This window comes from Pseudorca crassidens, chromosome 12 (assembly GCF_039906515.1).
Source record: "Pseudorca crassidens isolate mPseCra1 chromosome 12, mPseCra1.hap1, whole genome shotgun sequence".
Classification (NCBI taxonomy): Eukaryota; Metazoa; Chordata; class Mammalia; order Artiodactyla; family Delphinidae; genus Pseudorca; species Pseudorca crassidens.
The window spans coordinates 64628777-64644401 of NC_090307.1; the positions used below are offsets into that span (position 1 = coordinate 64628777).

The 15625-nt window shown below is 47.9% G+C and overlaps 1 protein-coding gene across 1 annotated transcript in view; it reads left to right on the top strand.

Moving 5' to 3' along the window:
• LDLRAD4 (low density lipoprotein receptor class A domain containing 4) overlaps window positions 1–15625 on the top strand; it is a 310369-nt gene that overhangs the window by 185802 nt on the left and 108942 nt on the right. The window contains 1 exon segment of the mRNA XM_067699835.1: window positions 2459–2599. Within this exon segment, the coding sequence (XP_067555936.1) occupies window positions 2459–2599 (141 nt within the window).

The following is a 15625-nucleotide window of genomic DNA, read 5'->3' on the forward strand; positions in this document are numbered from 1 at the left end:
TGAAATTCAGTGGGTTGATGTTGGTATTTCCATTATCTAAGAACTAAAAGCTTTCTAAGCACATCAGTAGCACAGGCCTTTTTAATGCATTCTGAGTAATGTTAAGCCTACTTAAGATAAACTGTTTTGAGAACTTTGTTACATACATGTCATCCTCATTACAAATGAATTTTGCACATTCATGAAAACAGATTTGGAAACTGAGAGGCAGCAATTAGAGAGCCTAAGACCAGAGGTGGTGGATCTGGACACACGTCTGCATTTTCCCATTTATTCGCAGTTTAATTATGGGCAGGTCACTTAATCTGAGTCTTAATTTCCTCATCTGTAAAATGGGAATAATAGTATCTACCCTAATAATTTCACAGGGTTCTTATGAGGCTCAGATGAGGTCATATGTTTATTCAACAAACAGGTGACTCACCAAGGGCCCGTTCCTCGCTGGGCAGCGGTCTCACTGTGAGGGACACAAAGAAGGAAAATGGGTCCTCGGAAGGAGTGAGCACATGTGTTAGTTGCTGCTCACATTTACAAAAGTTCGTGTTGTAGTCCTTTGAAGAGGGCTTGCTCTTTCATCTCTGTGTTTCTGTGTCTCTGGGCCTGGCAGTGAACACAGAAGGAGCTAAAATACTGGTTGTATGAATAACTGAATCACATAATTCATTTCCTTGAAAATATTTTGTAACTCTAGACAGGGTCTCCTTTAAACAAGCTGAGATCAGAGTGAAGTGTGGATGTGGTTTCGTTTCTGCACTCATTTAAAGTTCCACACGAACTTGAACGTGGGAGTTTAACCTGGGATCCTTTCAAACCGCAGCGGTGCTTAACTTTTTACTTGGAGTTCGATTCAGTTTAGGTTAGTGTTCCCTTCTTTCCAATCACTGTTTCAACAACATCAGGAGTACTGTTTTTGGCTACTGTCCTTTTCATGTTGGGTAGTAATCCAAACTCCAATATTTCTTTTGGAAAGGAAGATAAATTCTTTCCTTGACATCCATTTTCTCCATTAAGTTAAAAAAAAAGAAAGTCACTTCATCAATGTAATTTCAAGCAGCTGGATTTGAGTCTGTGCCACTTATGGCAGCAGAGTTGGGCTTCAGCAGAGCTCCTGACATGTGGCCTGGTTCACAGTCAGCACATGGAATTTTCACCTGGACGTTGCAGCCAGTCACCAGCTGTGGATGTGCATTTGGGGGGTGTTTACGTGTGGGTCTGAACTAGGTTAGGGCTTTGGTTGTTGTCTCTTTCTAGACTCTGTTAGGAAGATGTGAACACAGAGAATTGTGATGGCATTTTCATACTGGGTTGCAGAAATACTGAGGATTTAACTTGTCTCTTTACTGCAGATAAGGGGTTCTCTTTGCAGCCCCTCTGTGTCGTTAGCATAGTGGGTGGAGGTCTTGTGTGCTGATGTCTAGCTTTTTATTATTTATTTGAATAATGGAATTTTAGAGTGGAAAGGACCTGCCACCCATGTTCTAGACAGACAAAACCAAGGAGAAATGAAGAGGCTGTGATGGTCAGTGTCAGTGGGGGTCCTGGTCTCTTTCTGTGGGGTTTTTTCTACTGGCTGCTCACTGAGTGGGATGTCCTGTGTGAATCCCACCAGCTTCTGTGGGTGCTCCTAGGGAAAAGCTCTCGGTCAGAATTAGGGTGATAGTCGATGTAAGATATACATAGATGTTTATGCGCCCATGTGTATGTAATTTCCTTTATCCTTAATTGCTTAAATTTATAGTAATGTGTTAAGTTTGCAAATTTATTTTGTCTTATAAAAGTAAATTCTATTTTCAAATACTGATTTGCACAGGTTGCAGACATCCCATGCTCAGTGAAGCCTACAGGCATTGGGTTGGGCTCCATCCTGTTCTTTAAGTCACTTACGGGGCCCTTGGTACGGATGCTTCTCAGCAGAGGGCACATGTTGTGTTCCCATGTTTTATGTTATAAAGTCAGTGCTGCCCCTGCCTGGTAATAAACCTGGTTCTTCTTAGTCATGAGATGAACGAACACCAGTGAGGTTAAATGTTTTGCCCAGAGCCTCACAACATCCAGTGACAAGTTGGAAATAAAATGTATGAGCCTCCTTTTGTCCAGCCTGAGCTCCTGAGTCCTGATGCCGCCCGGGCTGCTGCTGCACTAGCTCCCTCATCCTTGGTGGCGGGGAAAACCGCCAAGGATTTTTTCAAGCAAAGGAAGAGTCCCATAGTCATGATTTGCTGGGCACATCATGTTACTATTTTGTGGGTCAGAAGCGTGGGGTGAGTGAGGTATGGCAGGCCCCGAGTGCCCCTGAGCTCTTAACGGAAAGAGTCCGTGTCTGCGTTCTGCTCCCTGGACTCTCCAGGTAGACTGAGTGCCCAGACCATCACGGCACACAGATAGGGAAGGAGAAGTAGCAGCTGAAGAGCATCAGGCTGGCATTGACAACTGCATGCTTTATATTGTGCTTTTTCAGAGTGCAAATTCACCTGCACCAGCGGGCAATGCTTGTATCTTGGTTCACTGGTCTGTAACCAACAGAACGACTGTGGGGACAACAGTGATGAAGAAAACTGTCTCCTGGTGACTGAACATCCACCTCCGGGCATCTTCAGCTGTAAGTCCCTCCCGCTCACCTTGGTATCATTCAGTTGGTTGTGTTTGGGGATGGTTAGGAGGCAGCGACCTGGGGAAGTGGGAAGGATGTTGTTTTTTGGTTAAGAGAAGAGGTTTGTGTTTTCACAAAGGGAATGTTTTCTTTTAGGATAGAAATATGGTGTGTCTGAGAGTCAGAAGTTTCTTCCACTTTGAGCGGCCTGTGTTTTGGTAGAGGCTTTCTACTGCTTATCTTAGAAGCAGTGACTGATCCCAAGAAATAATATATTGACTTAGTGTTCTTCCTACTGGTTTTGTAGAATTTTTTAGAGTAATTTTAAACAGTAATTTAAAAATAATTTTAAATAAGCAAAGAAAGGTACATAGAGGGTCCACAATTAAACTTGTAATTAAAATAAGAAAATAGAAAAAGTTTATATGGGACTTTTAAAAAAGGTTGCGATGATGTGTTTTTCTATTTGGTATTGGATGGAAAGCAACCCTGAGTGAGATGTTTCCCTGTGTGAATTCCCAGACTGAGGCTGTGAGCATTTCTTGAACTGGAAGAAGGTGAAATCCGAGTACAAAGTTCATTCATTTTTGATCTCATGGCTTTTATGAAGCGGAAGGAGCAAGAAGGTGGTTTGGAAACACTGCCGAACTTCTCTTAGGGAAAACTTCTCGTAGGGAAGTGGCTTGTTGCCTCCTGTGTTTCCTGGGCTGAGGGAAGCGGGTTGCGGTCACGGATGTTTTACAGCACTGACCCTCGTCAGGGGTCTTCCCACTGAGATCATCTCAGGAAATATGTGACTTCTCTCCCCACTTTTACTGACATTATTGTGAGAAGTTATATTTGTTTTTATTTACAGATTCTAAAATTTTTGTTCTAGAGATCAGACTATGTAATACTGATCCTATAATGTGAAATGGGAGGGGATTTTAAAAGAGAAGCAGTTTTCTCTATTCCCACTGTGTTTTTATGTTGGGGGAAAGCTGTGAGTTTTAAGCCTGCTACTTATTCCTGCTAAATCGGGAGTCTAATTGTGCTGTCGTTTCTGTTGTGTCAGTTTGCATTTTCTTATATTGAGCCTTCTTATAGAGTCCCATCTTGATACTTTGAGAAGACAGTTTAAGGTGAGCTGTGTGCTTCCTTGGTGTTTAGTCCATATGCTTCCTCTGGCGATGTTTTCTGCAGTAGCCTTTGTGGTCGTCAACACTGTAATTTGCTCAGTATGCCTGCCTAGACCCAGGGGAGGAAGGGACCCCTCAGTGGCCCCGTCCGGCAGCTCTGAGCCTCATCTGCATGGAGGGTGTGAGGATTAAGTGGGATGGTCCACAGGAAGCACTTAGAGTCTGGTTGGTACCGAGCACTTGATACAGGCCAGTCAGCCTCAGGCCGGGGTCTTAGAAGGAGAAGAGCAGAGTGGAGGCAACATCTCACTTGTGTTCTCTGGACTTGAGTAACGTACACACTTACACAGCAAATGGTGGGTAGGACATGAGGACCCTGCGTGGGGTCTCGCCTGGTCGGAGCTTCTGTGAAAAGCAGGCAGGACGCACCTCTGGCCTCTGCCCAGGGGCACTTCCCGGAGGTGTTTCCCCTTCACGTAGGTCGTGCCACTGCTGCAGTCCTGCGGTGTCCCTTCCTCCCAGCCTCTTCCCCTTTCTCATCAGTATTTCCTGGTTTATAAAGCGGATTTCCAGATCTCTTTTCCATTCATTTTTTAAAATGTGAACACTTTAATTTTGCTTAGAAGCCAGGTGAAGCTGTTACATCTGTAAATGGCTCAGCGTTGCCCAGGGAGCTCTGAGAGTCTGTATAGTTGATTTACAATGTTGTGTTAATTTCTGCTGTACAGTAAAGTGATTCAGTTGTACATATATATATTCTTTTCCATTATGGTTTCTCGTTTCTCACAGGATATTGAATATAGTTCCCTGTGCTGTACAGTAGGACCTTGTTGTTTATTTTTTTTATATATAGTAGTTTGTATCCTAATAGAGGAATCTTAAGATCCTGTTGGCAAACTATTGGTCCCTAGTGTTCAGATGTAACTAGGCTTGTGCCCTTGTAGCCAAAATGGGAGGCTGTTTACAATATGCTGTCTTTTAAGAAGATTGGAAAGTCAGGAGACACAATGACAAAGGGCAGGATGAGGGCTGTGGCTTCAGGTTAACCTGGGTTCTAGTTCTAGCTTAAGGAAGCACCTGAACCCCTTTAAGGCTTAGTTTCTCTGTCTGCAAAATGAGAATAATTTCTGCCATATAAGGTTGCTATGAGGATTTACATGAAATAACACACATGAAGAGTGCGGTCTGCATCATCGTCTCATTGCTGTCTTCGTCCCTGCTTGCCGTTTGGGACGTCTTGGGGAGGGGACCTCCGTGACTGCTGCCGTCTGTCTGCACGGCAGAGCCTCCTTCAGGTGGAGCATGGGTTCCAGGCATCCACAGGCGAGTTCATCCTCAGAGGTTCTGGGCATTTCCCACTTCCTCTGCCCCTGCAGAAGGCCTGCTGGGGAGCCGCCAGCTGAAGGGGGTTTGCTGGGCCTGGCCCACAGTCCTCGCTCCCCTGCTGGCTCAGGGGCCTTTCATCACATATGGGTTTGCTGTGGCTGCTCTGTCCTCTGTGCTGCTGGAGGGTGATTGGGTACCGAATGACTGTACTCTCCTTCCCTTGGTCTGCCAGGCAAGAGCACAGAGCAAAGGCTGTTCTACTCCTCCTCAGCTGCCCAGCAGGGCTTGGATGCTCTCCACTTGGGAGGGGGTCTGCAGGGCCCACCAGCCTGCGGCTGCAGCAGGCGTACCTCTGTTGGGGGCGCCACTTCCTCCCTGCCTTGGGAACTTGGAATATTACAGGACTTCTTGTCTATAGACTGATGCATTCTAAGAAAACAAAGAGTGCTTTCTCCTTATTCCTGTCTAAGAACAAGAGTCATTTACTTGATCTGCTTTGTACCCAAGTAAGGGAAACACTCAGTGTTCTACTCTTTGATCGCACTTAGGTTCAAGCAGGGTGGAATCAGTTTTCTGCCTGTGTTGTTGGCTGTGGGCATGCGCCCTGGCTCAGGTGTCTTGGTCCTCTCTCTCATTTCATATTTGCTAAAATTTAGAATGAATTAAGGTTAGAAAGAAAATGTCACTGTCATTTGTGAAGGCAGCAGTGCTAATGATAATAGAAGCCCTTATAGTAGCTGTAAGAAACTTTTCCTTCCTGAGTGGTCTCACTGCTTCTCCGCCTTGCTGATCCGTGGCCTGAGGTGAGGGCCTGGTTCAGTGGGCCCCGAGGCCCTGCACAGATGTGGGGACGGGGCTGTGCCGAGTGTTTCACGGGGAAGGCGTCTTGCTGGTTCATCTTTTTACAGAAGAGGGGAATGCTGTGGCCAGCTTTTCCCATGTCTTTTCTGTTCCTCCATCAAAACATTGTACTTCTGAGGGACTTCCCTGGTGTCACGTACAGTGTACAGAGACATCCGCACAGCGAGTCACTGAACATCAATGCAGGGGGCATGGGTTCGAGCCCTGGTCCGGGAAGATCCCCCATGCCGCGGAGCAACTAAGCCCATGCGCCACAACTGCTGAGCCTGTGCTCTAGAGCCCGCGAGCCACAACTACTGAAGCCCACGCACCCAGAGCCCATGCTGTGCAACAAGAGAAGCCACCTCAATGAGAAGCAGTGTCTTTTGGGGAACTGAAAGACACTCGTACAAAGACGACTCAACATGAACACAGGCTGCCAAGCCGAGTGGTCCCAGCAATTCGTGGTCCAGGAGTCCACAGAGGACCGTTCTGCTGGGACGTGGTCACGGTGGCTTTGCAGAGGAGGTGTGCTGGGTGTCAGGGCCAAGGACGGTGGAGTGTGGGTGAGCGAGGCCTTGGCGGGTGGCTGGAGGCAGAGAGTGAGCCAGTCACGCCACACCTCCTGCCCTTGTCACTGAAGGGACGGACCTCGGGTCCCCAGCTGCACAGCCTGCCTGTCGCCTGTGATGCTGGCCCTCCTCACTGGGCTTTGGCTCCGCAAATCCACTACTCTTTGAAGCCCCTGTGCCACATCTTGGTGGCGGGAGCAGTTTCTCTGACTTCTGAGAAGCAGGCATTGGGCAGCCTTGAAGGAACCATGTGCTTTGAAGGCATTGGCAAGAGCAGGCCTTCCTCAGTCACTGCTCAGGAGTCATGCCCTGGAGCTGGTGAGCACAGAGGGGTCCCTGCGACAGCTTCACCTCCAGTGAATGAGGGGGTCCGACATGGGGCGGGCGGTGGGAGGAGAGGGTGGCACTCTCACCGTTACTGGTGGCTCTTTGCTTCTTTCTTCATTGGTGGCCTAGTAAACCTAATCTCAAAGTCAGATGAGCAGATGCTAATAAAGTTCCCCGATTCAGCCAGGATTTTAACTTCAGGACTTTTCAGAAGGAAACTGTTTTTTTGCCCAGGGCTGTTTAGGGTAATAACTACCAAATAAGATAAACTCAGCACATTAAAATCTGAGCTGAGTGTCTTTCTTCCCAAACCAGCTCTCCAGCTCTTCCCACCTTCGTCAGTTTTTTCCAAAGGGACTGGCACTCTCCTTGTCACCGAGCTGTGCTCCCCTGTGCCCCATGTCTGGCTGTCTGCTCCCCGCCTCCCCAGGACTTTATTCCTTCACCCACTCACTCAGCTTTGTCAAGATAGAGTCGACACACAGCACTGTGAGTTCAAGGTGTCAGCGTGACATCTTGAGTCGCGTGCAGTGTACAGAGACATCCACACAGTGAGTCACTGAACATCAGCACTGTGTATTTGGGACCATGTTCGTAACCATGTAGAAACCTATTCACAACCAGGCTTCACAGAGACCGGACCTTTATTTTTTCTGTTTATTTCATTAACGATAATTCTCTAATAACATTCATATTCCTCCAGCTGTCTTATAAATTGTTTTGTTATGTTTACAGTTTGTTTGAAGCAGGATCCAAAGGGGCCCTAAGCGTTGTTCCAGGATGCTGTGCTGTCCCCTGAGGAGTGTTTCCTATCTGGGCCACGCGCGCGTGCGCGCGCACACACACACACACACACACACACACACACACACACACACACACACACACACACACACACACACACACACACACACACACACACACACCCCAGCCACCGCCTTGATCTGGGTGGAAGGTCTGGACTGTCTAGTGGCAGTGTCTCACGCTCCAGATTGTGCCCCGCTTCCCCAGGACGTGTGCTCACCACCTCTCAGGCTTCCTGTCTGTCAATGGTCGGGTCTCCAAGTTTGGGGAGGCTCAGGTGTGAATGAAGGCACTCTGAGGTCCTGCTGTCCACTTCGGGGGGCTCGTTCTGTTATGTGATTATCGTCAGTCATTGGGGGGTTGCAAAGCAGTCATGACCTAATTCTGCCCTTTTTTCTCCATTTACTAGTGGGGATACTTCTATAAAGAGAAACTCCCATTTGCTATGTGATTACCAGGAAGTAGATCTCATATTGCATCAGTTTTCTTAATAACGAGAAGGTTCCCTCTAGCGCTTCAGAGGTGATCAGTGTCATTCTGAACGGATGAATTAAAATGTCTAGTTGTGTACATGGAACCTTTTTAGGAACAACCTCTGCTGCACTTGGGTGTGACCAGCTCCCAGGTTTTGTCACCGAGTCCGAGCTCGCTCTGCTCACCACATGACAGGCCAGTAAATTGGGAGACGAGGTGTTGAGGCAAGGAATACGACTTTATTCGGACAGCCGGCAGACAGAGAAGATGACAGACTAGTGTGTCCGAAAACCCATCTTATCGGGGTTTGGATGCCTGTTTCTTTCATAGAACAGAGAGGGGGAGGAGATGAGGAAGTAAAGTAAAAAGGCCGTAAGTTTTGCAAATATCTCCTGGAATGGCCAGCCTTGGGGAGGGGATGTGTTAATTTCTTCTTCCTTGCAGCCATCCACAGGTGGACAGGGTCCGAATGCTTCGCTGAATAAAGGCACTTTGGTTTAACGTTCAGGCAGAGGGACAGGGTTCCCTGAGGCAGGCCACTGTGTATAGACAGTATCCTTTTTTTTTTTTAACATCTTTATTGGAGTATAATTGCTTTACAATGATGTGTTAGTTTCTGCTTTATAACAAAGTGAATCAGCTATACATATATCCCCCCATATCTCTTCCCTCTTGCATCTCCCTCCCTCCCACCCTCCCTATCCCACCCCTCTAGGTGGTCACAAAGCACCGAGCTGATCTCCCTGTGCTATGCAGCTGCTTCCCACTAGCTATCTATTTTACGTTTGGTAGTATATATATGTCCATGCCACTCTCTCACTTTGTCCCAGCTTACCCTTCCCACTCCCTACGTCCTCAAGTCCATTCTCTAGTAGGTCTGCTAGACAGTATCCTTTTAGTGAACAAAAGCAGCGGGCAGCAAAGGTTAAAGTAAAAGAAACAGATCCAAGATGGAGTCAGGATTGGCTCCTCCCTGTTACAATTTTATCTAGGATTCTGTGATTCTCAGTGGCCTGTTTAACTTCAAGGAAGTGAGACTCCAGGAGTGCAGAGTCCTGTTCCCCAGCACTAGGGGTCTCACCAGCCGCTCTGTCACCTCCCCTGGCTGATCCTTCCTTCTCCTCCAGGCCCCTCACCTTCACCTTCCTCCCTCTGACTTCCCCAAGTGCCTTCTGACCGCCCTGTGCCTCTGAGCCCACTGCCCGCTGCTGCATCAGCCTCGCAGACCCAAGGGCAGCGTGGCCTCTGTTAGGGAGGGCCCGAGCAGCCCTCAGGTCCTTGCCATTCCTGGGTGGAGCCCTCCCCTGCCCTCCCCTGCGCTTGCCCTGGCTGGGCCTGCCCTGTCCCTTTCCCTCCCGGAGCAGCTCAGCTCGCCCCGACCCGCCCTCTCCAGCCCCTTCTTACTCACCACTGCTCTCCCCTGGCTGCTTTTGCTGGGTTGCTTGTTCACGGCCAGATCCCATGGATTTTTTTTTTTTTCTTCCCATTTCTTCTCTTTCTGGCCTTTTCTCCATAGTCGGTAAGGTTTATCATCCCCTCTTTGAGATTCTCCGTTCCCTTAGGGTCCAGGTCTCCCTGGACACCTCCAGCTGCTCCTTCTCTGTGGCGGCTCCTCTGTCCACCAGGTTCCAGCCTGGTCCTTGCCCTTGTCTGTGGGATTCTAGACACCACTTGCCATCAAAGCCACGCCCGTATTCTTATCTCCAGCTCAGACGAAGTATCCAACTCTGCTCGTAAGGCTTCTCCCAAACCTCTCCAACTCCTGAGCATTCAAAGCTGAAGCAGTTATTTCTTCCTCCACCCCCAGACCAGACCGTCCTTTTGGTATTTTCTGTCTCTTAGTGTTTTGCCAGTTACATCAGGTTGGTCACTTTCCTGATTGGTCACTAACCCTTACCAGAAATAATTTCTCCTGCTTGGAACCCTACAACATCTTGTGTCCCTCTTAAGGTGTTGACTGTTCTGCTTCATCATCACATGTGGACAAGAATGATTTCAAGTGTTAAGCTCTTTGAAGACAGGGGTTGTGCTCACATCTTTGGAAGCCCTGACACTCCTAACAAAGCATGGACTGTACATGTCGGCACTTGAAAAGGATCTGTTGAATTGAATTGAAAACCATTTATCCTTCCTTTGTTACTTCCCAGCAAGCTGTCAGCATGGCCCTTAGTTGAACAGTGACTACAAGGGTTTCAGCTGTAGCCTTAGTGCCTCCCATAGTGCGTGGCATATATAGTATACGTTGCATGGCATATATAGTATACAGTGTGTGGTGTATACAATATTCAGTGAGTGGCCCTGTAAATACGTGCTGAGTGAATGGATGAATGTGATTTTTTTTTTTTACTTTATGTTTTTTCAGTTGGCTATATATCTATCTTTAAACAGCTTTTGTGGAATAATTGACACACAGGAAAGTGCACATATTTAGCAATTACAATTTGGAAAGTTTTACATAGGAATATACCCATGAAACCATCACAAGTTAACCATGGTGTGTCCATCTGCCCAACATGTTTGTCACTCTCCTGTGGTCCCTTCCTGTCTTAGCTCCCTGTCTGCACCCCAGGCGACCACTGATGGATTGGTGTCTTTATAGATTGGCTTGTATTTTCTAGAGTTTATATAACTGGAATCATAATGTGCACACTCTTCTGTTTGGCTTCTTTCATCCAGCATAATTATTTTGATTTTCCTCTGTGTTATATGCATCAATAGTTTAGAGATTATGTAGAATTGCTATTATTTCTTCTTCAAATATTTTATAAAATACACCATTGAAGCCATCTGGGCTTAGGGTTTTCTTTGTACAAATGGTTTTAACTACAAATTTAATTTCTATATTAGCTATAGGGCTCTGTTCCTATTTGATAAGCTTTTTAAAAATTAAAGAAATTTTTTTATGCAAGTATAGTTGGTTTACAATATTGTGTTAGTTTCAGGTGTACAGCATAGTGAATCAGTATTTTTGCAGATTATTGAATGTGATTATTTTTGAAAACTCAAGTCGGACCAGAGGATGAAAAAAAACTTGCGTTTTGCGTGGCCTAGTGCCCTGCAAGTAGACCTGGAGGGTGAGAATACTTATTCAGCCCTGGAAGCCTGCGTGATAGGACACAGAGAGAGGGGACATAAGGTCTGTTCCCCAAATTGTCTGTCATTACGGTGTATATTGGTTACTGCCAACACCCAAACTCACTGGAGTATGTCCCTACTCTAGTTGGGGTTCATTCTGTGGCCAGCAGTGTGGCAGGATGCCCTGTGCTCTACTGGGGTCTCGGTTTCCCAGTGCAGAGCCCCTGGGAGACAAGCCCTCCTGGGGCACAGGAAGGGCTGGTTTGTGCGGGGCCCAGAGGTGACTTGACTAGATTAGGTGCGCGTGTGCTGGCACGTGTGGGTGTGCTGCTTGTCGCATCAGTGACCTGGTCAGTCTACCAGCGCAGGTCCCGCTTCCTGCCAGTGTGTCCCTGGGACCGGCTTTGTACTGCTGCTGGCTGTGCTGTAAACAGCCCTGCAAACGGTGCTGGGCCTGCAGTTTGTTCCAACTAGAAAATCCAAGATGAGGCCCTGAGTTACAGTCTGCAGTCCCCACTCACTGATTGTGGCTTTAGGCAAGTTGCTTAACCTCCTTATACCTTGATTTTTCTCCTGTGTGAAACAAAGACAATAATAGTATTGGTATCTCCCTCAAAGGATTGTTCTAAGGATTTAGTAAAATAGTTTAGGTAAAGCAGTTAGAATAATGCCTTGCACGTAGTAAGTTGCAGGCACCATGTCTCTTCACCCAAAAATACTTAAATGTGTATTTCCTAAGAAAAAGACATTCTCTTCCATAACCATAGTATAGTTACCAAAGCCCAGAAAATGTAACGTTGACACAGTACTACTTTCTGACAGACAGTCCACATTAAACTCTTGCTGTTGCCCTCAATCTTGTCTTTCGAAGTAGTTCGTGTTTCTCAGCAAAGGCCCCGTGGAAGAGTAGCCCGAATGCTGCTGCGGAGGGCGCTGTGCTGGGCCAGCCCTCCACTCCCTCCTCATCTTATATGTTGACAGCCGGGTGCCAGGACGCACCAGCCGGGGCTTCACCCGCTGCTGCTTCCCACTCATCTCATCACCACTTACCAAAAGCAAAGCAGCAACATAGCTGTACTTCTCTGATGATTAGCGGTGCAAGGAGTTTATCTGAAGGCCTGTGGCTTCTTAGGATGGGGATGAGGTGGGCAGAGACCTGCCATTTGCTGAGTGCCGGCTGTTTACATGCATCATGTAATTTATCTCAAAACCTAGAAATCTAGCCTAGGGAACAGTGCTCAGAGAGGTTAAGTAATTTATTCAGGGTCACCCAGCTAGAACATGTTGAAGCGAGGAACTAAATTCAGGCTGTGGTTTTTGTTTGTTTGTTTTTGCTTCTAGGTGTTTGTTTTTTCATGATTTTTTTTAGTAGGATAAGGATTTACGCATCAGTTTTTAAAGGTTTGTAGGGTGGAGATCAAACAAACAATGTATTATTATGAAGGCCCATAGAAGTGAGGGCTCCAAGAGCAATTGTTTATATGGCAGTTTTTAATTGATATATAGACGATGGTAATCTTCGTTTCATCCTGGATTTTCAAGTAGATTCCAAAATATTAACCCAGGATCCCTACTGTATCAGGGATCATTGGTTTTGTTGAGTTCCTTCAGGTTTCCTCTACAGATTGTTGGAGTAATTAATCCCTTCTTCAGTTCCGCCCGGCTGTGTCCTATATATATATGACCTGCAGGAAGTCAGTTCCCCTTTCCGTTTTCCTTTCTGATCAGGAGGGTGGAAATGTGAACACGGGAGCTGGTGGGATCCAGTGAACAGGGTGCCTCCATTTCTGCCACTGCTTACTCCCCTTCACCTGCTGTGAGCACAGAGCCCCCCCTTGGTCAGACGTGGACTGTTAGCCCTGTACCCCTGATGCACCGCTGGGTCTTGTGAGCTCTGTGGCCCCTCCAGATGCCCTCAGTGGATCACACTCTGATGTGGCCTCCACAGGGAGGGTGGGATGGTCTCCCAGTGCGTTGTGTTGCCCCAGGGCAGGGATGTTGGGGTGGCTCCTGCCTTGGTCAAGGTCAGTAGTAGAGGCCGCTCGGCTTGAACCAAGCTGTTCTGCACAGCAGTGTGTGTTCTTTTGACAGGGCTGCCCACCCCTTTTTCAACTTAAAAAAGGAATCCATGGCAAAACAATTACTGGCTTGTGTGTAAATGACCCAGGATGGCATTTAAACAAGGTCAGGGTGCAGCAGCTACCCCGCCGCCCACAGAGGGGCAGGCTCACCCTCCTCCTTCATGCCAGAAGGGCCCCTCCCCGCCCGCCCCTTTGGTTTGTGCCTCTGTTTCTCCAAGACGGTTTTCTGTCAATTAAAATCTTGTAAGAACTTGGAAGGCAACTCTGCCTTTTCAAATAAACAAAGGCAGAGAACAAATGGGAGGGACTTTCAGTAAACCCTAGGCTTCCTTTCCTCCTGCTGTGACACTAAATTTACTGGATAAAAACTACCTCTTAGATTTACATTTTGATTCTGTTACTGCTTTCATGTGTACGGGGCTGTCCCACTTCAGATGAAATTTATCCACTTCTTTAAATATTTAGTAGTCTAGCGTGGATGTTAATGAAAGTCTGGCAGTGCTATTTTGAGAACTGCAACAATGATAGTAATTTTCAGTGTCAGATTCCTGCTTTGCAAAGGGAGAGCGGGTGGGAGGCGCGGCTTCAGTTCTAATAGAGTTTGCCGTCCGCAGGCCTGCCAGACAGATGGGTCATGAATACTGTCTAGACGGCCCTGCCTGAGCGGAGCCCGGTCTCTGAGGACACGCACTGAGACGCCGGCTTAAGTAACGGGAAAGTCAGGGCAGGCCCTCGTGTAATCAGACAGAAATCAATGCGAGTCTGCTTCCTGGGGGAGGGGGATGCAGTGTCGGGGGAGAGAAGAGGCCCTCTCTTTCGGATCAGTTTTCGTACAAACTCAACTAATATCAGGCATTAGAGAGAGCGTGAAGGGAGAGGTGTAAGTGGATGGTGCTGTTGATTTAGACTGCGCTCCGCCGCTGCAGGATGCCGAGTGATCTCACCCAGACACGCCCTGCCCTGAACGGTGGGACGCAGACGAGGGACCGGATCAGTCGTGTGTGTTGCTGAGCCTGGTGCTGCTCTGGTTGACACCGTGTGTCCTGACTGTTCATTTCCAGGGTTTAGCTTCTTAATTAGGGAGGGTTTTAGAGACTCACCTGGCATGCTTTCTTTTCTGATGAATCTCTGAGAACGTTCCAGAGCTGGCTCTTTTGACCGGCCACTCTGCTAATGGTGCTGGAGGCAGAGAGGTGGAGCCCTCACGAGCACCCACTCGGCTGCACCCTGGGACACGGCACCTTCCGATGGTCGCTTTGCTCAGTGTTTCCCCAGTGCTAGGAGTGGGATTTATGTGACATAAGTAGTGACTTTATACCCATGAAAACTCACAGTCTGAATGGGGTGGGGGCGGGGTGGGTCTGTGCTCTCAGGATGAAGTTATGGGGGGAGGGGCACTGACAGGCGGAGCAGATGCAGCTCAGCTGGGAGGGGCCTTGTTGTTGGACTCCATGTCCTTAGTCATGTATTTGCCTCAGAAAAATTACCCAAAAGGGTCTGCAGTAAAGCTTGGAAGGGACCCTCTTTGAGGAACTGCAGAAATAGAACTGAGATTCAGTCATCACAGCATGTGTCCTGTCCTGCAGAAGGTACCCCCCACCCCCCCGCCCCGGAGGCCCAACCACGGAATCAGCCACCTGGCTTGGAGCTCTTTTAGTTACGTCTCAGAGCAGACGCCAACATAGGCTTTTGGTTTGGAAAAAACTCCCAGCAACCTAAGTTTAGCAATAATCATTTTTTCACTCCTTCATCCATTCTTGTCATGTCCCAAGAGCTAACAGCAGCGGGAAAGCTAGGTGGTCTTTGCTTCATCCTGCCTGGAAAGAAAAAGGAAATCAAAGGTGAAAACTAATCATGAAGCACACGATCCCTGGAAAAGAAGGAATGAGCTCTTGTGTTCGGGAGCTGGAGCCACAGGCAGCAAGCGAGCCGACCTCCCAGAGTGGCTCTTAGAAGTGTCTTCTGGGTCGTCCCGAAGGCATAGCCATCTCTCAGAGATGCTTCGCCCTTCCCTGAATCTCTTGCCTGCCATCCCCTCAGCTACATGTAGGGCATAAATTCTCCCCGTTTTGGACAAGCTGCAAGGAGCGCTCATCGTCATCTGGGTGCCATGCGGGGTGTGATGCCAGCTGACAACAGCCTGGGTGTCTGGAGAGTGAACCGCAACACCTCTTGGTTCTGTTCACATCATCAGAGGAGCAGAACGTTGTCTGCCCGTGTCAGGGGCCCCCGAGATTTCCTGGGGGGACTTGGCTGGAACAATGAGGTGTGGTTCCCCTCTTTGGGAAGAGGCCCCACCCTCACATTGGCAGAACCTGTTTCCGAAGGGATGCCTGGGCGTGTTGCCTCCTTATCTTTATCCCTTCATCTTCACTGGGGCTTCTGGGCTTCCTTTATTCACTTATTCTAAAAAATGGG